Source organism: Ambystoma mexicanum, chromosome 7q, assembly GCF_040938575.1.
Source record: "Ambystoma mexicanum isolate Mex_15411 chromosome 7q, UKY_AmexF1_1, whole genome shotgun sequence".
NCBI lineage: Eukaryota > Metazoa > Chordata > Amphibia > Caudata > Ambystomatidae > Ambystoma > Ambystoma mexicanum.
In genome coordinates this window covers 652,981,044-653,006,323 of record NC_090941.1, presented here as the reverse complement: position 1 = coordinate 653,006,323, position 25,280 = coordinate 652,981,044, and the positions used below count along the sequence as shown (strand labels likewise).

The following is a 25,280-nucleotide window of genomic DNA, read 5'->3' as shown; positions in this document are numbered from 1 at the left end:
GAAACAAATAATCTGGTGGGACCTCGACGCGTGAAGGATTTTGGGTACACATGTCACTTTCGGGATAGTGTTGCAGTCACGCCCATGTCGACGTCCCATTTCGATCTTTGAAAATGAATGCAATCCTCTGCGATTACCATTAGATATGAGACTATATGACCAGCATTTGATCCTAAGCAGATTCACAAGCATCAGAAATTCTTATACAGTAAAATAAATTTGAGTTACGAGCTGCTCAATTAGAGCCCTGTCGGCAACAGTAGCTATGAATGAGACACCTTACCTATTACCATCCAGATGGCAAATCGTATCCACGTGCCTGTGTCCAACTGCATCATAAGGTAGACATTCACAAAAATACTCAAAATGGGAAGGACTGGCAAGAAAGGAACCTAAAACAAAATAGGAAAGATGGAAGATGGGTCATAACATTATTTACACACAGATACTAACATCACACTATTGTTATAACAAATTAGTTGTGCTAAAATCATCAGATCGGCCAAGAAAGTGGTGTTCGCTCTTGCTGGGCTTGTAGAAATAACACGCTTTAAGACACCTGCAGCATTGTAAGGAATCTTGCGTTATAGCCCCACGCTTTGCCAAACATCTCGGAGATGCTATCTGAAGGGGTTCCAAACACTGCATTAAGAAATGGGTAACTGTATATGCAGGCAAGTCAATAGTCCTGTACAAAGTGAAAGATATGGCACAAATGACGTAGGTAACTCTGGCTAGGTCTTGTTAACAATGCTAGCATCCAGGACCTGTCCTATGGCGAAGGCCAGATGAAGTAGGCAATGGATGAGGAATGGTGATTCTTGCTTGGCCAGGTCAAGAGTCGAATCAAGAGTACTAGTTGTGCAATATATAATTAGTATAGTGGCTTGAGTTGCCTGGAAAGGAGGATGTTTATTCAGACTTCTCTATTTAACCAATTCATTGTACTATACGTCAAAAAAAACATTTGCTTTCAGTTAAATCAAAACTATGCAGGTTACTTTTTCTTCATAACATTTTGTATCCTACGTTTGGAATTGGATAACCAGACAAATACAATTTGGTTTTTTTGTGTTTTCCTAAACATACTACATTAACGGAAGAATGAGCATTTGGAGAATGTGTTTGGACATGAAAATCTATCCTGAATCTATGAAAATGTAATATTAATATGGCAATGCCTCACCCCCGATTCCTCTTGATCTATGCATTACCGATTTAAAAGATGTCCTTAACGACTATCAAAAAAGCCACTTTGAGGTGCCCCCTTTTTAAGTGAGACTTGCTCCAGTCTTTATAGTCAGCCATAGAACAGTAAAGTGCTTGCAAATCTCTTAAAATCCTCTTAGTAGTGAATACAGGAAAATCTCTGTCATTCTTAAGGAGAATTGCAAAGAGAGGAGAGGTATGCTCCAAATATGTTTATTTTTAAACAAATAGGTTGTGTGTGTTTGCAAGATATGAGTAGGTAGTTCTAATATTTACTAGCTGAACCCTCTGTGCACCCACCCACAATGGAGCATCAACCTGAAAGAAGATCAGTATTTCAGGTAGAGTGATGTCTTGTACCCTTCAGCCTATACCCGGGTGTCTCAATTCCAGCAGTGGTTGTAAAAACTCCAAGCCAGTTACTGTTTCATAGCATGGACTGTTGAGATGTGTGCAGTACAGGTTGAAATACCAGTAGAGTTTTTCCGGCCCTTCATCCTGCAGAGCTTGACAGATTGAGTACTACTTGAGTGGGGTAGTAATATCATGTGGTCTGCAGGGCTTAAATACTGGAAGACTAGTTCTAAGATCACCATGTTTCCCTCTCAACAAGACAAGGTAATATATGGGTAGAAAAAAAAGGATTATTCAGATTAATTCCTAGAAGATCCCAGCCTCAGACCGAGAAGAGTCCTACCTCACACGCCGTAGACCATCCCCATAAAGTTCCCAGCAGGCCTTAGGAATAACAAGGAAGACCAGTCTAGGCCTTGCGCCCTGATAATCCAACATTATTTTAAAGAGCCCATAGTTCCACCAGCTTTCCACTCTATAGAACCCTGACGTTTCGGGCCTAGGGAAGTGTGAGAAACCAAAGGGTGTCTCACCCGCTAGTCGTCTGGGACTTTTCATCCAGGTGGCCAGGACACAGCCACCGCTTTTGGATCCAGTTCCTGGGGGTGGACCAGTGCGGGAGGGTCACCTGGGTGAGGGGTCTTCGGGGACAGGCGGTGAGATAGCCGATGGTGAGACACAGTATTCCCTCTTTTTTGTTCATCTACACCATCCTACTTTTTAGGATTTTCCGAAGTCCCAAGTCCCCCACAAACCCCTTTTAAACAAACACTAGGATGAGGGCGACAGAGTAACCAGACTAACTCTCGCACATCGTACTGGACTTCACACTAAGTGCATACACTGGATACCAGTTAGCTCTACTCCCACAAATAAAAGGCAACATCTAAAGACACTACGAGCAAGGTGGAACAAGAGTACGAGCAGAACTTCCGGGACAAAGGCACACCTACTGGAGCAGAACAACGGCCCAAGGAACGAGAGCAGCGGGCCGAAAACCCTAAGGCTTTCCTACTGGAGGTTGTTGCATCAGACAGACCGCGAAAGACACGTAGAGAAGGCCAGATCCCATAAGTGAAGATTGCATTGTGTTTCGAGGACACCAGCGTCCCTCCCGGGTGAACGGCAGAGTTGTGGAGGCCAAGCCTGTGGCTAACTGACTCGTAAACTTGAAATAGCAAAACAAGAAAGAATCGCACACAACGGGTGAGTTGGCAAGTGACCTGCGAGACCTGTGTGTGTTAAAGCGAATGAAGGAGCAACAATATATCGCAGGTGAAGGCTGCACGCGTGTGGATGAGACGCGAAGAAAGGCAATTAACTTTAAAGTAAAATGTAGCTGCGAGATCAGCGATACTAAGTAACGGAGTGGTCCGGTGAAAGGAAGTAGCCCATTCGAAAGTCTCTGTAAAAGGTACATTGTTTGAAGCTAAAAGGCGAACAAACAGCAAGAGTGAAAGTAAAAAAGTGAACGTTGAGTCAAGGTTGTCCTGCGGTAGTCTGTAGAGAAAGCCACGCACATTCAAAAGACTTCGACATGCGAAAGTGGTCCGAGCCCGGCTGAGGGAGACCAGAAGTATAAGCAACTTGGGGAAGGGAGTCGCTCACAATTTTGTGTTTAACTTTATTGTGAGAGGTCTGAGTCCGACAGAGGCGGACCTACGAGAACTGTGTGGTGAAAGCGATCTTTGTGAACGTTTTGGTTGAAACATTATTTTGGAAGTCAGAGAAAGACTTTAACGTGGAGAGGCCAGGTGGGCCTCGATCCGCAGTTTTGAACTGTGCTGGAAACCAAGCCAGGGTGTGTCATCCGCCTACAAGGATCACCTTACCCAGTGAGGCCTAACGTGGGGAGGAGAGCTGGTTCAGCTACATTATCATTTGAACACTGATTTTTCCTTTTGCGTACATTTCTCCTTTTTACACTTTTGTAGGCATTAGGTTTTGTTACCATAGGCCACTTTGATTTGACGGACTCCACTAGGACTGTTTATCGGTTGATGGTCAAGACTACTCCCATCTTAGTTATAGGGTAAAATAGGAGTTTCTCCAACCCCAACATTTTCAATAAAGGTTTTACAAATTGTATCCATTGTGTCAGTGTCAATACATGCGATACCAAACCTTTCCTACAGAAGTGAAAAGGGTCATTTCTCCTGCCAACATGTGCATGGTTTCATGTTTGGGAATACAGAGGGCTTAACAGCAGGACCACTGCTGAGTCAAAGACTAACACACCGTGACTACATACAGTAGGATGGACATCTGGCCCATCAATCTCCACCCAAACTATTTGTCGCCATCCAGATCTGACATTTCTTTGCCAATCGGCTTGGTAGTGCTATAATTACTATCCTGAGGTTTGTTTTGTGGGAGAAATTAAACAGTAATGGGCACTGAAAGCGGAATGCATCATGCAACTACTATACACAACAATTGATCATATTCAATATTGAACCTGCACCCAAGTAAATTCCTCACCAACACTTAACTTTCACCACAATTCTTTCGCATTCCAGGCTTATTGGAGCACCATGCACCCAAACATTCACTTACAATACACCCATCTATTTTACCTAAATGTCTTTCCCAGTTTGTCCTTTATGTGTTACCTCCTTCTCCTCCACTCCATCCTCTGTATGCATTACTCACAGAATATAGAGTGTAAAATGCTGGTGGGGGCACAATGCATCATCACTTTTTGCGCACAAGTCTATATGCTCAGGGACTACTATGGTGGTCACTTTTTAATTAAGAAAATGTTTCTGCTCAATGGCGAAAAGGAGAAATATGTATTATGAAACAGAACCAATCCCGACTTTTTAAAAGGGTTACCTAGTGCACAAGCTGCCCAGATCATAGTTTTTCTTGCTTTTGAATCTGGTTTGGAGCACATTCACTTGTGTCCCAAGCCCATTCTCTCCAGTTTAGGCCTGAAGATTGACCTGGCACTATGAGCCGAAAGACTCCATATTTTTCAAAGAGTACGTTGTACTGTAAACTGAGCTGCTTTCCCAAAGTCACCAGGGTTCACCCTACTGCCACTGGTTAACTTAACTAGGCATCTGCCGCTCTAGCGAGTGTTGGAAAGGGTGGCTTTTACGCATATTGTACCAAGAGGGGCCCAAACAAGTGCAGGAGAGGCCCAGTCTCCACAACAACCCAGGAACACTCAAAGGTTTGATGGCAGGGTCCAATGAAAGCTCTGGTAGAAGCATCAGAGCTGTCTCTTCAGCAGGGTACCTGCATAAAGAAAGCGACACTAACCTGGAAGCGTCTTCAGAGCCACTCACTTATTCCTACTATAAAACTGGTAGCTTAATGTTCCTTCAGGTCTGATCTTTGGGTGCACTGGTGTTTGTTATTGGCTTGCAGCCTGAGGGTTTCCTGTCCTGTTTTTCAGTCCAGTGAAAACTGTTAATCACTACCTATTGTCCTTCTAAAGTGCTTTACATAGTTAGACGTGTTTAGAAGGAACAAGTTACTTACCTGTAACTGTTGTTCTCCAGCATGGGTCTGGCATGGATTCACATGCTCATGAATATTCCCCGTCGTCAGGCTGGGAATCCTCTGTAAAGAAAAAAAAACCAGTATCAGTCGTTTCTGATCTGTCTTTCGTAGTAATAACCAATCACTGGTCTCTGCGTCATACTGACCACAGCCAATGACTGCCCTCTACCTAAGCACCGCCTCTGGCAGCCATCTTCAGATTTGGAAGCACGTGAAGTGGCAGTATGACCAAGTGAAGAGCCGCAGAGGGGTAGGCGGGAGGGTTCGCATGTGAATCCATGCCAGACCCATGCTGGAGAACAACAGTTACAGGTAAGTAACTTGTTCCTTCTCCAGCATGGGGTCTGGCATGGATTCACATGCTCATGAATAAAGAATACATAGCAGTACACACATGCACAACCACGGGAGGTGGCAAAGGCTCAACATTAAGCATTACATCAAACTCAACATTAAGCATCTTACCTCCTCACCAGGCTCACCTCAGGCGAACAGGTTGCGCAGCACTGCTTGGCCGACCCTTGACTCCTCCCTGGAATCCCGATCGACGCAGTAGAATTTCGTGAAGGTGTGCGTCGACCTCCACGTAGCAGCCCTACATATGTCCAGCAGGGGCACACCAGAAAGGAACGCCGTGGTAGCTGCGATCGCTCTGGTGGAATGGGCTCTCTGACGGCCAGGCAGCGGTCGGTTTGCCAACCGATGACAGTACATGATACAGCCGGAGAGCCATCTGGAAATGGAAGCCTTCGAGAGAGCCTTCCCCTGATTGACAGGTCCAAAGTTCACAAAGAGTTGTGACGTCTTCCGAAAACACTTCGTGCGGTCCACGTAGAACTTCAGCGCTCTAGCCACATCCAGCGAGTGCAAAGTCCTCTCAGCCGGCGACGAAGGCGACGGGAAGAACACAGGCAACACCAAGGGTTCGTTGAGATGGAAGTCCGACGGTACCTTGGGCATGAAGGAGGGGTGCGTCCTGAGCACTACCCTCGTGTCGTGAAAAGTCAAGTACGGGGCCTTGCAGGAAAGGGCCTGGATCTCTCCCACCCGTCGTGCGGAGGTGATGGCCACAAGAAACGCTGTTTTCCACGACAGAAACTTCAACGGGGCCGAGTGCAGAGGCTCGAACGGAGGTCCCATGAGCTTGGTCAGCACCACGTTGAGCTCCCACGCCGGGGCCGGAGCCTTCACCGGCGGGAACGATCTGAACAGTCCCTTCATGAACTCTTTCACCAGACGATGAGACCACAAGGACGTCCGCCCCGTGGTTCTGGTGTATCGGGAGATCGCAACAAGATGAATCTTGATGGACGCGTGTGCCAGTCCAGCTTTGGCCAGCGTCAGCAGGTACGGCAGTACCTGGGGAGCCGTAATCCGTAGAGGGTTAATCTTCTGTGCGTGGCACCAGACAGAGAACCTCTTCCATTTGTGTCCGTAGCATTTAAGAGTCGAGGACGCCCTGGCCTTTGCAAGAACCTCTCTGCAGTCGGCCGGTATGTCGTATCCTCCAAACTCTAGCGCTGCAGGAGCCAGGCCTGCAAGTTCAGCGATTTCGGGTCGTGGTGGAGGATGGCGCCTCCTTCCCTGGAGAGTAGATCCGCGTCCACCGGCAGCTTGATTGGCGGGGACGCTGACAAGTCCAGAAGGTCCGGGAACCATATCTGCCTCGGCCACGCAGGTGCGACGAGGATCATCCTGCACCGTGACCTCTTGAGCTGGTTGACGAGCCGGATTAGCAGTGGCAAAGGAGGGAACGCGTAGAGGAACAGGCCCTCCCAGGGGAACGAGAAAGCATCGCCCATGCTCCTCGCCTGGGGAAACCTGCTGGCGAACCTCCGGCACTTGGAGTTCGTCGCCGTCGCGAACAGGTCGATCTGGGGTGTGCCCGACCGTCGGAAGAGGCGATCCACTAGATCCTGCCGTAGTTCCCACTCGTGGCACGAGCGCAGCTCCCTGCTGAGTGAGTCGGCGATGGTGTTTTTTATCCCTGCCAGATGAAACGGCACCTGAAACATCCTTTGGGCGACGGCCCAATGCCACAGGTCCTGCGCCTCCTTGGACAGTGCTGGGGACCTGGTTCCGCCCTGTTTCCTGATGTAAAACATGGTGGTGGTGTTGTCGGTGAAGATCCTCACCACCTTGCCCTTGAGGGACGGAAGGAAGGACCGGAGGGCCCAGAACACTGCACGGAGCTCCAGGACGTTGATATGGAGGGACTTCTCCGTCGGGAGCCAAAGGCCTCTCGCGTGCAGATTTTCGGTGTGCGCTCCCCACCCTTCCAGGGAGGCATCCGTGGTCACTGTCTCCTGGTGGTCTGGGGTCTGGAAGTCCATGCCCGCCGTCAGATGCGCGCGGGTGCCCCACCACCGGACCGCTCGGCGGAAACTCTCGTCGAGTGTGATCCTCTCCTCGAAGCCGCCCGTCGTTTGGATCCAGCGCGCGTCCAGGAACTCCTGCAACGGGCGCATCCGGAGCCTGCACATGGGAATGAGGTAGATGCAAGAAGACATCATTCTGAGGAGGGACTTGATGGACCTCACCTTGGCCGCGTCGGAAACCAACATCCGCTGTACCTTGCCCAGGATGGACCTGGTCCTTTCCTCCGACGGGGAGGCCAGAAGGGACACTGTGTCGAGCTTCGCTCCCAGAAACAGTGTGTTTTGCGCGGGTACCAGGTGGGACTTGGCGTAGTTCACGGAGAATCCCAGGTCCGTGAGAAGTTGGACGGTCCTTGCCGTGTGCTCCACGGCGAGCTCCCTCGTCTTGGTTCGGATGAGCCAGTCGTCCAGGTAGGGGTAGACGTGGATCCCCTCGCGGCGCAGCTGCGCCGCCACCGGTGCAATGCACTTGGTGAATACCCTGGGTGCCGACCGTAGTCCGAAGGGGAGGGCTTTGAACTGGTAGTAACGCCCTTGGACCACAAACCTGAGGAATTTTCGGTGCCCCTTTAGGATGGGAATATGGAAGTAGGCATCCTCCAAATCCAACGACGACAGGAAGTCTCCTTCCTCCAGCTGACCCAGGACGTGCTGGAGGGTGACCATCCGGAACTTCTGCGCCTTGATGAACTTGTTCAGACGTCGCAGGTCTAGGATGGGGCGCCATCCTCCCGTCGTCTTCTTCACGAGGAAGTATCTCGAGTAAACTCCGGAGCCCCGAAGCCTCTTTGGGACGAGTTCGATGGCGCCCTTCCTGAGCATCGCCTTTACCTCCAGGAGAAGCTGAGGGATGTGAAGCTCTTTCCTGGCCACGGGGGGGACGCGCGGGCACCTTCTTTGAAACTCGAGCGCGTGGCCCCGGGCTAAGGCGTCCAGCACCCAACGGTCGGTGGAGATGGACTCCCACACGCTGACTAAGCTCGCCAGCCGGCCTCCCACCGGGGTGCTTCGGTGGGGGCCCGACCCCACGGCCGGTTCAATCCTGTTTCGACGAGGCTTTGCCGCCTTGACGACGACGGCGGGGTCCGCCAGACTTGCCTGGTCCTCTGTAGGCCTCCTGAGACGACAAGTGGGCCCGCTTGACGGTAGGTGGAGAAACCGCCGCCGGAACCTTTGGAGGCGCCCTTGCCTCCGCTGCTCCGAAAGGGCGTCCGTCGTTGCTGCAGAACCCCAAGGGCCCGGGCCGTCTCAGTGTCCGCTTTAATGGCCTGAAGGGAATCGTCCACTGTTTTCCCAAACAGGTTGTTCCCATCGAACGGCATGTCCAGGACTCCGGTCTGTACGTCTTGACGGAAGTCCGTAGCCTTGAGCCATCCACGCCGCCTAAGGCACACGCCGTTGCCCAACTGGCGAAACCCAGTGTCGGCGATGTCCGTCGCAATAGTGATGGCGTGGTCCGACGCCACCTCACCTTCCTGTAGGATCTCCAGGGCATCCGCCCTCTTGTCGTCCGGTAGGAAGTCCAGCAGGGGAGCCAGTTTGTACCATAGCTCCCTGTCGTAGCGGGCCACGATAGCCAAGGCGTTGGCCGCTTTAATCGTCGTCGCTGCAGACGAGATGACCCTGCGTTCCAAAGCGTCCAATTTCTTTCCCTCGCCGTCCGGTGGGGAAGTCGATGTGGAGGCCGCACCCCCCCCCCCCGCTTTCTTCCTGGCCGCCGCGGAGACGACGGAGTCCGGGGTAGGCTGCGCCCGGAGGCACAGGGGGGCCGCGTCCGGGACCCGGTACTACTTCTCGTACCGGTCTCTTCTAGCTGGCGTCGTGGAAGGGTTCTTGAGGAGGGCGAGGCCCTCATCCCAAATGTCGTCCAGTAGAGGCACCGCGAGGACCGTCTTCCTCTTGGCCTCGCGCCGTTGGTAAAGGAATCCTTCCTTTTTCTTCTCCTCAGGGCAGAGTTGGAAAAGCTCGGATGCCCTGGCGATCATGGAGTGGAACGATCCAATCTCGTCGGGCGGAGAAGCCCTGGTGGGAGGTGACGACGGTAGATCCTCGTCGTATACCTCGTCGTCCGTACCCGTCGTTGCCGTGTCAGTCCCCGTATCATCCCCTCGGGTGGACGGGGAGGAGGGCTGGACGGGGCGCGACGGCTGAAAAGGAGGTGGAGGGTGAATCCTCCTTTTCTTGGGCGGGGAACACCAGAAGGTCCCGGTTCAGGATCCCCCGACGGGAGAGGTTCCTCCGTCGGCAACGGTAGTCTCGTCCTTTTCTCTGAGCATAAGGACTGTATAGCCAACAAAATGGCTGCCGAGTTGTCTTGCGGCGCTGGCAGAGGGGAATCCGACGGGCGATCAGGGGCCCCGTCGGCACCCTCGACGATGTCGTCACCTGTGTCGGGATCCATCCAGACGGGCCGGTCTTCTTCCACGCCAAGGCCGTGGCTTAAGACCTCGATCAGCTCTTCCTCCGAGGTTGAAGCCGTATCTACGACGACGCCCTGCCCCCCTTTTTCTTCCCCGCCGGGGATTTCACGGGGGTCCTATCGATGGGCACAAAAGAGGACTCCCCCCAAGGTGGCAGGGAGACTCTGAGCCCCGAGGTCGCCACCACTGGTGTAGCCTCCACAGGCTGAGCCAGTGCCGCCGCGACAGTTTCGATAGAGGGCTTGGCCGGATGGATTAAGGCCTTCACCACCTTAGGTGCGCTCACCGCCTTATACTTGAGGGGGGGGGGACACTGCCTCGCTCCCCCTCCGATGGGGCCTTCGAGCTCGACCGGGGCCTCTCCAGGAGCTTCGCCGGGTGCTCGCCCTTCCTCTTACCCGACCCAGAGCGTTGGCTCGTGGCTGAAGGTGCCGGGGAGGGTGCGCCCTGCCTGGCGCCCGTAGAGCCCGACCGTTCGGCGCTCCCGGTGCCAGCGGACTCGCGGTGCTTGGCCTTGTGTTGGACCCCCGTCGCCGGGGCGTCCTCAAAGGTCTTAGAAGACCGCTCGGATTTCTTCCTCTTCTTCTCGCCTGACGGGCTCTTCCCTTCCAGCCAGTTGGCGAGACGTTGATGGCGGTCCTTCATGGTCCGCTCCGACATATTGCCGCAAAACGCACAGTCCTTCTCCACGTGCGTCTTGTCCTCATGTAAGCAGTAGAGTCAAAAGGAGTGTTCGTCCTCCTTAAAGACGTTCTGCAGCTGGCATCCAGGGCAGACCCTGAACAGCTTTCTGGGCGTCGAGCTTCCCTTCTCCTGGGCCATGTCCGGGCCTGAGAAGCTTCTGGAGTCCTCCAAAAGCGTAGCTCGACGAAATCTTCACCCTTGAGGGGCGCAGACGAATCCGACACGGGTCCCCGTTGATCGGATGGAGAGTCGGTGGAGCTTGAGGCTCTTTTGACCGAAAAAAACGAAGTTTTTGAGAAAAAATGTGAAAAAATAGCACTAACGCTCGAGAGCAATAGCACGGAGATCCCAACACATGAACGTGCGGTAAAAATCTGAAGATGGCTGCCAGAGGCGGTGCTTAGGTAGAGGGCAGTCATTGGCTGTGGTCAGTATGACGCAGAGACCAGTGATTGGTTATTACTACGAAAGAGATCAGAAACGAAACTGATACCGTTTTTTTTTTCTTTACCAAGGATTCCCAGCCTGACGACGGGGAATATTCATGAGCATGTGAATCCATGCCAGACCCCATGCTGGAGAACATAGCTTTCTGCAAAACCAATCTACAGCCCTCCTTAAGGGATCCACACACACCACGCTATCATAAAACAGTGCCTCCCCCACCCCCGATCAATGCCACTCCATCCCAAATCTGTTTAATTTCACCAGCTCAACTCATCGTTTCCCTACTCTCTTTACTCCACAGAAAAAGGTCTGGATACACCCGCCCCCCAGTGAGAGTACAATGCACCACCCTCCAGACAAGCCAGGCCCTCTGAGACCACTAAGAAGGTGTGCTCTAACATGACAAATTCATTGTGCAACATCATTTTGGTGCTACTTTAATTTATGTCACTGCTAGATTGTTCATGGTGTAGCTAGATCACTTTAAGCGCTTTTCTTTTTGAAGCAGGATTATTTCATTCTGCTGCTAGATGTGGCTAAAAGAAAAAAGGGGGGAAGTGAATGAGGTGCTGGTCGGATGAATGGGGCAGATGTGAATCTGGAGGTGTTGGTGCATGCAGGCTGGAAGTACCATAGTCATGGGAGATGTAGGGTCCTAAGTGGTTTGTGGTGGTGACACTTGGATAGGTGTTTTATCGAAAGGGGAGAGCCCAAAGTCCAATCAATTGAAAGCCGCACTGTGGGACAAGTTAGCTGCTGGCATGACAGTTGGGCAGTGCATGATGACTAAAAATAAGAGTTGTGCCATTGCTCAGGCAAGGTAAAAAGGCATTTTTAGGCACATCTCTGCAGTGGGATGTAATCTGGTTGTGTCTTGATTAAGGAGGTAAGAAATGGAAAATGATTGGATTAGCTGGAACATGAGCACTGGGATAGTGAGGAGGTCATATCAGTGTAATGCTACACTGAATCACGCACTACTCTTAAGATTACAGAACTACAAGGAGTGTATTTGATTATGTGAAACTGATCCACTGGTCTTAAACCATTTTCTGTGCGAGATTATTAGCTGCCTTAATGCCAACAGACAGGACTTGCAAAGAGTGTTCCAAATCACAGGATGCTGCTAAAGCACTCCTTGCACCAATGAGCTATGGCAACCAGCAGCATCACTCCAAAAACTGGTTTAGTCTTTTGACTATTTCCCATTAAAGATTGACCACAACATTCAGCACCCCACAAACATTCAGACCCAAGAACGTAGTTGTAATAAAAATGCAGTGATTACAAACACAAAGCTGCATTCAGTTATTAGATTTCAAAGCATCATAATAATGTAGTTTGTTATGCAGCGCTTCATACCAGATTCTACCAGTTTCTAAGTGCTGAAATAATCAGGGGTTAGTGTTATTACCCAATCATTGTACTTAATTTGTGGACATTAGAAGGGTGAAGGGCCGAGTCAGCCCAAACGGGGCATCAACATCCATGTCTCATGGCATCATCCTGTCCCCAAGGCGAGCATGTTGCGCTTTAGCCATCTGCCCAGCTAGCACATACTGAAGGTCTTGCAACTGCACTGCTGCTCCCACACCTTTTTCCTTTCGTTTTTTGTCCTTTTTGCTATGGCAACAATGCTTCCTCTATCTAACGCCCTTCCCCAACTGAGTCAGAAATGCCGGCTGATTAATTGATGCATCATTCATAGCATTCACTACTGGTAAAATTGCAAGATGCCCTTTTCTTAATTGGGCCCTTTCAAAAAAAGAATTGAAGGCCATCGCGTTGGTCTGCATCTCTACTCAATGGGTTTTTCCCAAATAACGTGGGTTGGCATTCAGCTTGAAATGCACAACTGAAGGGAAAATCATTAGCCTCCAATGCAGGAAATTTTGAAAAGCAAACAGGAAAACTTGCGGATGCAACAGGTGTCAGCTGAAAGAACAATCCAGTCAAATCTGATGGAGGAGATGATCATTAGTGCATGTTTATGTTAACCAAACTATGTTTTACTGTTAGGCTGTGATGCATTTATCGCTCTGAATGTACAGAACACTGCTTCAATGAAAGCGAGACTTCAAAACCTTTCCAGCTAATTACCTTGAAGGAAAGTTTTGTTTTGCTTTCAGGTTGCCTCCAGATAATGAGGGTGACAATTAAGCATAGCACAAACACCACAACAAGTAGGCAGGTAACGGCTGCACTTCCTTCTGCCAAAGCATCTTTCCCAAGGACAGCCAAACAGCAGAAAGTGATAATCAGCAAACCTGAAATGAGACAGATGTTCGTCAATGAAACATTTGCTGAGCAAACGATACAGCATCTCTCCACATAACAGCATGTAAAAGTGCATATAACACACAAGTGTCAAGACGATGACAAAATTCAGAATTCTCATTCCACCTTTTCCAATATAGAACGGGGAGTGAAGTGCATTGTCCAGGGTGAAAACTGTCCAAGTCAAATATTGTTCAAGGATAACTATTTCCAACGCCAACATTTTTCAAAAGCAAAATTGTCCAAGGGGGGTCAGTGTTTTAACTGGAAAATCCTTCATGTGGAAAACGGTTCGACAGATTCTTTATATAATTTGATGCTTGGGTGGCGGTAATAACCCAGTAGAGCAGTGTCCAAAGAGAACCCATTCCAACGGCCACAGTGCCAAAGGGATTTGACAGGAACAATTTCCAAGTGGCATACATTGTTCAACGGGAACGTTATCCAAGTACAATACAGTCACAGGTGAATATTGTTCATGCAGGACATTAAGCATTCTAATACTTATTTTGTGGGAATAAAAGCAGCTCTAATAAACCACACTCCCATAAAGATAACCAAAAGGCATATTCGCTAAAACGGGTGCATCATGGTACAATGCAGCATAAAGCAGGATACCAAAATCAAGCAATTCCAAAATTCGAAAATCTAAAGAATAAACATGTAGAAAAAGGTGATGGTGGAAGGTTTTAGTTAATCTGAACCAGTGGCACTGCTCTGGGCAACCTTCCACATCACAGTTTGTTAGCCCGCCTGTGCCAATGCAAAACGGGACCAGCCATATGCAAATCAGTCAGGTAATACCACCAACGGGAGCTGCGCAGCCCGAAATGAGTGGGGCAGGTATGCCCAGACATGGGTCCAATGCCTGCTGGGCCTAGAGACGCAAGATACTGCTCACTGATGATGCCCAATAAGGCTAAAACATGTCTGGGGATGCTTGTGGTCTTGTGCAGAAGGGATGCAATAAGGCAGTTCGGGCTGGACTGCCCCTTTTTGGGTGGGACCAAGCCTGATTTGCATATGGTCTTTGCCCTTTAGTAATGGCTTGGCAGGCTGAAGAACGATGGTTTGGAGGGTTACCCAGAGCAATGGCAGAGGTTAAGATTAATTAAAAACCTTCCAGCCATCAACTCTTGTTTGCATCCGCTTTATTGGAAGCGGAAGTAAAGTGTATAGGAAATATGGTCTTCCATAGAAGAGAAAAACATTTTAAAAACGGCAGTAAATGAGACTAATGTTGAATAAAAACAATAATGCAAAACATGAACTCCACAGAATACATGTAGTTTCATGATAGAGAACAATGCGGAATTGAAAACTATAAAATAAACGATGAAAAGAAAACTATATGATGAAACCACTGCTATCCAATCCATAGTCTACCACTGGCAGCTAGAAAATAACAAAACTCCTGCAGTACTGGATCCCTATTTTCACTGTTAATCACAGAGACTGAAATAAACCGCTTCCTTACCATTTGTAAAATATAGAAAGAAATGAACGGGACAGGCAAAGAGGGTCAACTAGACCTAGTGGGGCCATGCAAGGCCTGGCCAGGCAGTCAAGCTGAACACTCTGCAACACTGCAGTAAGTCTTGTATCCCCAGGTAAGATGGCGGCGTGGGGAGCCGGCTGTCAGGCGGCTTGGAACACAGGCTTGTACCGGCGGTTCAAGCCTGCGTTCCTAGCCGCCTGATTGGCTGGCTTACCCCACACGAGTGCTAATGTGATTTAGAGTGCATTGGCTGTTGTGAAGAGAAAAAAAAGAGGCATTAAGGAAAAGGATAAGGTTTTCAGTCAAGTAGATTCAGGAAGAAAAACTAACACATGGGTAAGTCAGAGTGAGAGGGATGTCTAGACCAGAGAATAGTAAAAGAGAAAGTATAAAGGATGCGAAAAAAGGAGAACAAAAGTGGAATCTAGACGAGACTGTCAGCTACTGAAAGTTCAAAAGGTAAAGGTGGAAGCGAGTGAGAATGTGCAAATGAGAAAGAGAGGGGGGTAATGTAAGCAGGCAGATTTGTAATAAAAGATACAATATACAATCTGGGACTGGATGTGCATGAAAGAGGTTAAAACAGAAGGGAGTGCGACTTGAAGTACAGAATGGGGTGTTTTGGATGGGGGGGGCTAGAGCAGAATACATAAGGCGGGAGCAAGAAAAATACAAATTGGTCCACGATTCAGACTTCAGGCAGGAAGCAGTATGAATAGAACGAGAAACTGCAAAAAGGTAGGGGTGTGGAGGAAGCATCATCATTGACAGCAAGTAAATAAATAGGTTAACTAGAAATAATTAGTGAAACAAGTACAAAATCCATTAAGTATGCACTAGTCGCATAGTGAAAAATGGCTCTGCAGCCCATTGCAATCTCTATAAAGAAAATAAAGAGGGAGGCCCAACTGTCTGAAAAATGTGGACCCAATCTATCTTAAGGATGATCTGGTTCTCAAAGCCAGTAATTATAACCTGAGATCCAGTATTTGCTCCCTCCTTAAGACTGCCGCCTGACAGGACAAAACTGGAGCTTTCTTCTTGGCATCTCCAATGCTGTGGAATGGACTTCCCATCAACCTGAGAGAAGAATCATCTATCAGGGTATTTAGAAAGGGACTGAAACCCCTTCTGTTTCACTAACAGCATTTCCTAGCTTCTGGATCCATCTGACATACCTGCTCTGTCAGTGTATAAGCTGCCTGTTGTCTTGGTTGTATATATTTTAGCACCCTTAAGCCACCGGGTCAGTGGCAGCACTATGTAAATTATTATAAATCAATAACGCACAAGCTTCAGGAAACTTAAAGGGATGCAACAGTATGTTAGAAACCCTAGATGCATGAAAGAGTATGCCTACTTCTTTTAGTAATTATGCGCGGAGTAAGTTAGTTTTGGTCCTGCCGATGCTTCGCTAAGTACACAGATCAATTCTTGTTGACTTGGAACAGGACCATGTTATCACATTTCATCCATTACGAAAGATATGATTGGACTGTAGGAGCATCCCAGTGTCCAGAATCAGATTTACAGCAGTAACGCGTATTTGCCAAACGTTGTATGATCATGCTTGCACCCAGAAAGCCGTCGCACTCAAACATAACAAGAACAATGTACTGACCGACAATGCCGGCAGATGCATTAACAATGGCGCCAGATAACTTGGTGGGATCAGAATTTTGCGGGAACAGCATGGACTTAATAGTAAATGGCTCATCATCATCCGATAAAATCCCTGTCCGGGATTCACTAGTGCTTGCCGATTCATTCATGTCTGTCTCATCGTTCGTGTTAGCCATCTGGTATGCCAAGTTAGGTTGATCAGGTTGGTATCTGGAAAAAGAAGAAAAAACTGTCAGCACAAAATATTCCAGGGAACAAATGTTACAAATACTTCTTGACATGGAATATCATAATGGAGAATCCACAGTCTGGTAGCCAGGGTTTTCTTGTGCAAGAACAAACTAAGCCATTACAATTGACGGGCTTGAATTCAAACACTGCATTACTGGAACATCCAGACAGAACATGCTTAATGATATGATATTTTATTTCTATCGCGCTCGTACACAAGTGTTTCAATGGACATTTATATAAGCACACCAGTAGAGACGAAGTAGTGGGAGCCAAACCGCTTGCTCGTTTCAGGGGCTGAAAATACTAAGTCCACATTCCGAGAGGACGGAGTGCTCCATGCATGAGCGCGCACAGCGCTCGGTGGCCTCAGACCCCCCCCACCCCAAAGTCCCCACCCCCTGACCCCCAATCCATATCCCCCTGCCACCTTACTTGCATTTACAGCATGGCGAAGGCCCTTTCCCATGGTGCTCTAGTTCACACTGGCTCCGCCTTCCCATATTACTGAAATGGAATAGGGGTTTCGCTTGAGGCCCCATTACCATTTCCATGGTGAATATGAACACAATGACCTGCCAAAGGTCTTTTTTTACCCAGCACATTATTGGGGTTGGATGCACGGTGCGAATACCAATAATACCCACTGTAGTGGGCTTTATCAGCTGGCAATTGCAACAGAGCCCAGCGTTAAAGTGCATGTAGGGCCCGGTCATTACAAGACAATCTAGCCTGTTGCCATGGGCATCACATTGCTTAAGTAGTCGCCACACATTCAACTAAATAGCTCTGTGTGTTTTAAAAGCCTTTCTTTTGAAAGTCTGTATTTTTGTCGACTAGTTTTGGATAACCTGAATAACTTTTTTTTGGTTATTGTGTGTGGAGGAAGTTGGCATGGTCGTTAGCTCACCCGACCTCCCCACTCGTCTTTAAAACATGAAATTACATGCACATGTATTTCGTCTAATTGGCCAAAAAAAAGCATTTGACCAAACGGCAGACTTTCAAAAGAAAATGTAAACAACGGGATACCCCACTACATATTTTAAAGCCTAGTTATTACTCTTTATGAGAAAATGTTGCAGGGTTTTTGGGGTAGGCACGTGGAATGGATGTAGCTGGGTATGGTCTACCAAAGGAATGCAGGTTAGTCTAAGAATTGGAGGATAACTTGCTGCTAGCATATTCCTTTTTATGCACAAGGCAAGCAAAGCGGCACTACCACACAATATTGAGTCGGTAGATTCAAAAGTGATGCAACATTTTTTATTTTTACAGGATCCAAGATTAAATCAAACAGCCTTGATCGGTATCAGTTTTCAGCTTCTGATAACGTTGATGACTTAGTATAACTACATCTACATAGACTGCTTCTGAAATAATCAATGTATTCTATTTGCCATAAATCTAGAGCAGAAATGAGCAAACCGAGAATGGGATAAATAGATGGAGGATTGAGGGAGTGAGTGACAGTAGTAGAGGGCTTGAAAATGAGGTACTGTGTGAGTGACTGAATAAAGTGAGAAATACATTTAAAGGGACACAAATCAGGGTGGGAATCTGGATTGAGTGAATCAGCAAAGTGAGAAATTATGTTGAATTTGAGAATTGGGGAGGGAGCTGAGGGGAGAAGGTGTTGTAATAAGCTTCACAGAGCACAAGACATAGCTAGGGGAGCGTTCCTTTGCCCTGTTGCTCCTGAATGTACGTACGTCCCTATGCGGACTTCAGGACTTTTAAGACATGCTTCCGATTTTGGCGCTTACCATGAGAACTTGCACATCTGAAGCTGCACACCAGGGGATAACACAGTCAGCCACCTCCCTCGTTCATAACGGGTGGCAAGACCTCAAAGCTGTGCCAATTGAAAGCCCAGCAAAGCAATCTAAAACATCACAAGTGGGCCCTGTCATGGTCAAGGGATTAACAGATGACTGCAAACGTGTTTCAGTTCTCTTAGTGCCTTTTATCACACTGCTAAGTGTGAGGGTTAAGACTAACGGGTGGGGCAAGAGGGGGAGATTCGTGTGGGAGAACTAAGCGAGGTGCTGCTAACACAGTGCATGGACATACTTTTTATCCTGCTAACCTTGTGCAGCTCAAACAGTGAAACCGTGTCTGGAGTGTTGTACTCCATATACACCATGCAACTCAACTTCCACACTCTGTCCTTCAGTCACAGCGAAAGGAGTATAAAATGGAGCTTTGTCAGACTAAGGATTTGAGTGAGTGCACTGGAGCAATTATCTTTACAGTGTGAACGATTGCAGGTTGTTTCTTCCTACCTCTTTGTATTTGCTGTTCATGAAGTCTCACCTTCATTTCCAGCGACTGTGGCTCTGTGGTCCAAGAGCTCCAAAGACGGGTCTGCCATCTTTGAGTCAGGCAGCCTGGTCCCTAAAACCGCCAGACTCCATAATGGCAGTTGATGGCATCCTGATGGTGCTTATCTGGGGGTGTACTTTCTCAACCTGTGTTACGCTGGCAGGGCCCTCCTCCTTTCGCAGCAGGGAGGCTGAACCTCTTGGTTGTTCCAAGGGACAAACCATGAGGCCCGCAGAGTCCCATACACCAGGGTTCATGAGCTTGTGTTCTCAGGACAGCCATTTCTCTGCCACTTCAATTCATACAATGTATGCTTGAAAATCATGGCCCAGGATCTTGGTCATTAAGTGGGTAGCACCCGACAAAACTAGGGACGGGGTGGTGGACCAGTGGGATCACCTGTATACCACCTCTGTGGCAAACATTGCGGTGCAGGTGAAAGCCCCCGGACCCAGAGACTTCAAGGGCCCATGTTAGGTTTGCTTGCATTTGTATAGTGTCTACTGCCATAGTTCATGGTATTGAAACGACTTTGCATGTCAGAGTTGCAAAGGAGGAGTATGATAGAACATTCAGTAGTGTTTGGGCAGAGCAAAGTCAGTGTAACGCTCACCTGGTTCCCACGGGGGCGCTGGTCTAGTCTGGATTGCTGTGGCCTCTTCTAGCGTGATGCGCAGGACCCGGAACAGATTGGACAGGACCTCCAAATCGTGCTTGCCTGGCCCGTAGGAATATCCTTCTGCAGATGAGAAAGGGGATTAACAGTCTGCAGAATAGTGTGCTAGCTCCCCCCTTACCCCCTTCCCCTTTCGTTCCTCTCCAACTTCCTCCAAACCCCGGTTTAAGCTCACCTTATGGTTTGGAAGGATGAACTCTCCATCCTGCTTCTGGTGCAGGGGCGCCTGTTCGTCCAGTTACTTCACTGGTTTTCAGAATGGCACTGGCAAAATCCACTTGACTTTCCTGAGCGATGCGCCGTAAGTATGAAAGTTCAAAGTTCAAGTGAGGCCCCCTTTATGTTGTCTTTCTAACCTGTGATCTGTCCTTTATTTCAGGTGCAGAATGAAGGCGATGCGTCGAGGGGTTAAACTGCCGAGGTGAGTAGTGATGAGGGCGATCCCTCTAAATGTCCTTATCATTCCCCAGAAATGTCTCTTGTCCTTTCCCCATAGGGGCCGGGGTACGGTACCTGCCAACGGGGCGGCGCCGACCCGAAATGTGGAAGAAAAGCCGGTAAGTATTATGGCTGTTAATCAGGCTTTCCTTCTGTGTTCCTTCTGCTCACCTTTTGTTTCTTCCTCTCTCCCCTAGGTGCAGAGATATGGCGTCCGATGCTGACAGCCGCGATGGAGCCGGGAGATGTCTCGAGGACAGGTGAGTGAAGCGTGGCGCTGCAGCGAGCAACGCGATGCTTTTAAATGGAAGTCTTTCTTCAGGGATGCTGGCGAGAAGATTCCGGATGCAGGTAAGAAGTTTGAAATAGTCCTTGGTTTTCACCTTTCTCTTTTCTTCCTTCCTTGCAGGTCTTCCAGGTTCGAGGCGGGCGTGGCTGGAGTCCAGGAGCAGACACGGTGAGCGTTAAGCTGCAGGAAGCAGAACAACGCGAAGCATGAGCTGCTGTCTGGGCGTGGCTTAAATAGCCTCCAAAGAAGTCCCAGGTATGTATCCTTCCCCAACTAGGTATGTATCCTTCCCTGGCCACACCCGAGTGAAAAAATAGTCCCTATGAAAAAATAGTCCCTTTCAGGTCTCAGGGAGGCCTGAAGCGTGCAGCATGGTCTGCATCAGGTAAGTGCACAAAACACCTCCCTTTATGAGCCTGGCGCCTATGGCGCCAGGACTGATGTCCAACATGAGCCTGGCGCCAAAGGCGCCAGGACTGAGTCCAAAGAGCCCCTATAAGGGCCGCTGGGCTTTTACCCGAGGGCATGATGCCTGCTTCCGGGGGTGCTGGGCCTGGCCTGGCGCTTCGGGGGTAGGCATCATGACAGTCGGGTAGGTAGTTGGGATGAGGGCGATGGATATATAAGGTGCTAGGGAAGGCATGAGAAGGAAAAGGTGGAAGAGCAATGTGTATAATTGGACCGAATTGATCATGGGTCTTAACTATTATATGCGGCGCAGCGCCAAAAGGGAGAGATAAGAAGAGGCGTTTGCTGCGCCATGGGTATTGACTGGCATTTACTCACAGCAGGGTGAACTGTGCATGCTGAAGCCATGCATAAGAAAACAGACGGCAACGCCCTTATGCTTACTTCCGTAACTCCCCAACATTTGGGAGGGGTTGTAGGTCAGAAATCGGAAACTTGCCAAGATTGCAAAACTTGCCTGAAAAGTGAGCAAAAATCCTCCCATTTTTCATTTCCTCGTTTAGGTTATGGTTACCAAAACCCTAGGCTGTTGTGCAATGTGCTTAAGGGCACAAAGTCAGTCTAAGGCCAGACTTTGACTTCCAGAGTCATGGTGAACCAAAGCATGTAGAAAACCATGCCCAAGAACACCCAGCGTGCAGAGCCCCTATAAACTATTCCATGCCTGACAGTCCCCAATGTGACTGGACAGCCCACCCTCAGAGAGTCCCCTCCCTGTTCCCCCAGATGAGGCAAACTGTGTGAAAGAACACACAATGGACATAGAGACGACTTTCTCCGTCAACCCCTCACCAGATGATAGGCAGTTTAACAAGAGTCTTAAATACCTCTTCCCATACCTGCCTTTCTGTCATCGATAAAATACCTGCTGGGAGCTTTGATCAAAAGCTTGGGTGTCAGAGTACCTCAATATCTATATGGCTTGGCATTCTACCAGAAAGTAACAAAACAATAAGACATTACCAAACACACAGACTACCTGGAAACTATCAAGGATTAGATGATTGTACAACAACTAAACCCCAAACAAATTAACTTCTGCTACTATTGCAGGTCACCTCCAGTTAATGGTATCACACCCAACATCAGGCTGAACATAACATCTTTCCAGCTTGTGCTCGGCTCCTATCATCATCGAGGTCTCCACATCAAAAACACTGGGTAATTCATAAAGAGGGGATATCGGCTGAAATATCAATAAAATCAGGGGCCCATGGATCCAGTGCTATCAATACCGAAAAGGGATACATTCATTGAAATGGACAGGAAGAAATACAGCAGGAAGAATAGAGTTCACGGTTCTGTGGTTGAACACATCTAAACTTCACTTGCTCTCCTGGCGTAACTTAAGGGCTACCAAGCACGCTACTTTCCAGGCAAGGAGATTCATCTCAGCGGCCACTAAGGGATCCACTGGCTTTTAGCCCCGACCAGACAGCACCAACTTTAGGTCCCATACCGGATGCGGTCTCTTCACAGGAAGGTACAACCTAAGACGCCCCTCCAAATGCCTCCTAGCGATGGGATTAGAAGTGGAAAAGGCAGTATGGCTTCAAATGGGGTAATCTCAGATGGCTGCCAAGTACGAATAGCAGGAATCAACTGGAATGTGAGAAGTTGCTATGTGTGACGCAAAGGAGCAGGGCAACAGATTGATACCTTACCCAGAGCCAGGTAACAACCTCATCCACTTACTCTTGTATTATAAGGGTGGGAGGCTTGAGGGGTGCCTGCATCATAGCCATTTTGTCAGTGGAAATGCCAAGATGCTCCACCATCAACTACTCAGAAACCAAGCAGCTATGCTAATTAATTGAGATGAGGGATGGAGCACTCTGCTCTGTTGCTGGTGAAGGAGACTGACAGTTCGGCAAACAAAGAGACAACCCTCTTTACAAAGCCTCATGAGGTCTGAGAACCAAATCCAGGCTGGAAAGGACAGCGCTATTGGGACCATGCAATACACCTTGCTTGCAGCGAACTTCAAAACATACCCTCAGAAACAGAGGAACCAGGGGAAAGGCATAAAGAGACAACCCTTCCCTATCCGGGAGAAGAGATTCGCAGTGAATCTTCCCCTGACAAGAGGCAAGTAAGGGGCTTGCTTTTACCCAACACATACAGATCTACTGCTCGTTGACCACAGAGCTGAACAACCAGTTGAGACATCCTGGTTGCGCATGCATTCGTGGTTTGACACCTACTCAGGTGGTCTCCCTAGATATTGAAGTCTCACCAAAGGTAACTGCCTTCAGAGAAATAGCCTAATCCCAGAGTGGAAGAGCAGCTGTGGAGAACTAGTGCTGCCTTGTTCGTTTTATATGCACATCTTTTTTAAAAAAAAAAAATAATTATTGGATTTGGTTTACAAAACCTTTTACAAAAATTGAGAACCATACTACACATAATAAAAACAACGAAACCCCAGAGGTCTTTGAAAGAGAATAAACAAAGAAAAAATAACTTGTATGCACATCAAGGTTGAGCTGTCTGTCTTGATAACATGAAACCCTTAATGCACTGTAAATTGCCTGCAGTTTCACCATATTGATATGCAGCTTCTTGTCATGATCTGACTAGAGGCAGTTCACCTTCAATTCTCTCAGGGTAGAGCCCCATATGACCCGAGAACAGCGTGTTGTAACAATCTCTATATGGGATGGGGTCTTCTGAAAGGGACCCCCTCATCACACATTGTTGGAAATGGTTCACTAATCCAGTTCTCCCAACAGAAAATGTGGGAAAAGCAATGTGGTTGTCTTGCCCACCCGTATTGTAGCTCCAAGACTCAGAAATTAAGTTGTAGCCTACTCATCGTCAAGCAAGCAAAGGGCATGTCCAAGTACACTGCCATGAGGCCCAAGAGCCTCTAGGAGCACCACGTAGATCCGGTCCACCTGCTCTGCAAAGGTGAAAGCCTGGCTGATGTTCGCAATGCACCCTGGGGTAAAAAAAGATCATTGCTATGCTGTAATCGCAAACAAACCACAGAAAGGCGAGTCTCTGGGTAGGTACTATTTTGGAAGTCTTAGTCCACTGTCAAAAATTCCCAGCTCTGTTCCTTACACTTCTACTAAACTAAAGCTTGCGCCAATGTTCTTGGTCCAGGAGAAGGACTCCATTCTCCAGAACCGAGTATAACACTTACTGTGATTTGCGGTGTACGTTCTTTACCAGAACTACTCCCTTGCCCTGGCCTCTTGGCTTGGTATCTGGCCTTCATTGTTTCACACACACAACACCAGGGGGAATGACTCCCATCCCCTAGCTGAAGGTTCTGTGGTCCACTTTCTCAATTGTCAAGAGAATGGCTACCTTCTCTGGACTGTGGCTCTTTTTTATCCTGGGGGAATGACTCCCTTCCCCAGGCTTCTCTGGCCTTTTTCTGAAGATGTAGCACTATCCAGAGAATGACTGCCTTCTCCTGGAATATTGGTTTCACAGTCTTCGCACTTCACACTAACCTGTATCCAGGGGGGGAATTACTTCCTTCCCCTGGTCTCTACTTTCAGCTAGCCTGGGTGAATGACTCCCTTACCCAGGCCTTTCCGGCTTGTGCTGGTTTTCCAAATTATCAGGAGAGCAGCTCTTCTCCTGATGTCTTGCTCACAGTTCACTATACCCAAGGGGAATGGCTTCCTTCCCTTGGTCTGCCTTTTCATCAACTTTCACACTTGTAACATCCACTTTGGGTTTCAGCTCTTCTTTGCAATGGCCCACTTGGTCCACCTTCCATGCCAAGTACTGACACAAGGCAAATTACTTTCTCACAGTAGGGGTCCCCGATCCGTGCCTCACATTTATTCCCTTCAGGAGACATACTTGCACCCCCTAAACCAGACGTCGACCAGCGGTAGCCAAGATCCTCTCGTGACCCCCACCTGCCAGCTCGCTCTCACCAGCATCTTCTGGAATCTTCCTGCGGGGTTCCGGTCTCTCCCCGGGTCTACACTTGCCTGCTTCAGGTGTCCTCCGGCTTTCGACGGCGTCCTGGTAACTGCAGCAGCTCCACAGCCTTCAGCTCCCTGCAGTCTGTGCTCTGGTTATGGACCGTGCAATCCACCTCTGCCCTGATGTTCTGCTACTGCCTAGCCAGCCTCGTGGGTCTGATGCTGCTCGATACGCTAGAGACGCTCTCCTCAGTCAGCGCCCTGGTCTCCTGCCGTACTCGAGAGTAGCTTTCACCAACACTGTTTCTCCGGGGAGGGGTTGACCCATAGGTAAGACCTTTCTCACTTGTTATTCTCCGCTTTGGATCATTCCTCCATGGAAGATGAGACCACTTCTGCCATGAGTTCTTCACCACTCTGCACTTCTTTGTCCCATTATTAAAGTGTTCTATCTGACAAAAGTACATGGGCCTGGAGTCCAAGAAGAGCCTAGGAGAAGACATGTGTTGTGCACCCTAGATTGTCGTCCCTAATCCGAGAGGGCGAGTCCCCCCCGATGAGAT

The 25,280-nt window shown here is 48.6% G+C and overlaps 1 protein-coding gene across 4 annotated transcripts in view; it reads right to left on the bottom strand.

Moving 5' to 3' along the window:
- The window catches only part of SLC7A1 (solute carrier family 7 member 1), a 552,639-nt gene that overhangs the window by 35,024 nt on the left and 492,335 nt on the right, over positions 1-25,280 (bottom strand). For all 4 annotated transcript variants that reach the window (XM_069640689.1, XM_069640692.1, XM_069640690.1 and 1 more), the window contains 3 exons: positions 16,399-16,610; positions 13,103-13,269; positions 284-392 (listed from right to left, as the gene is read on the bottom strand). In XM_069640689.1, coding sequence (XP_069496790.1) covers positions 284-392; positions 13,103-13,269; positions 16,399-16,610 — 488 coding nt within the window. The remainder of the gene's footprint in view (positions 1-283; positions 393-13,102; positions 13,270-16,398; positions 16,611-25,280) is intronic.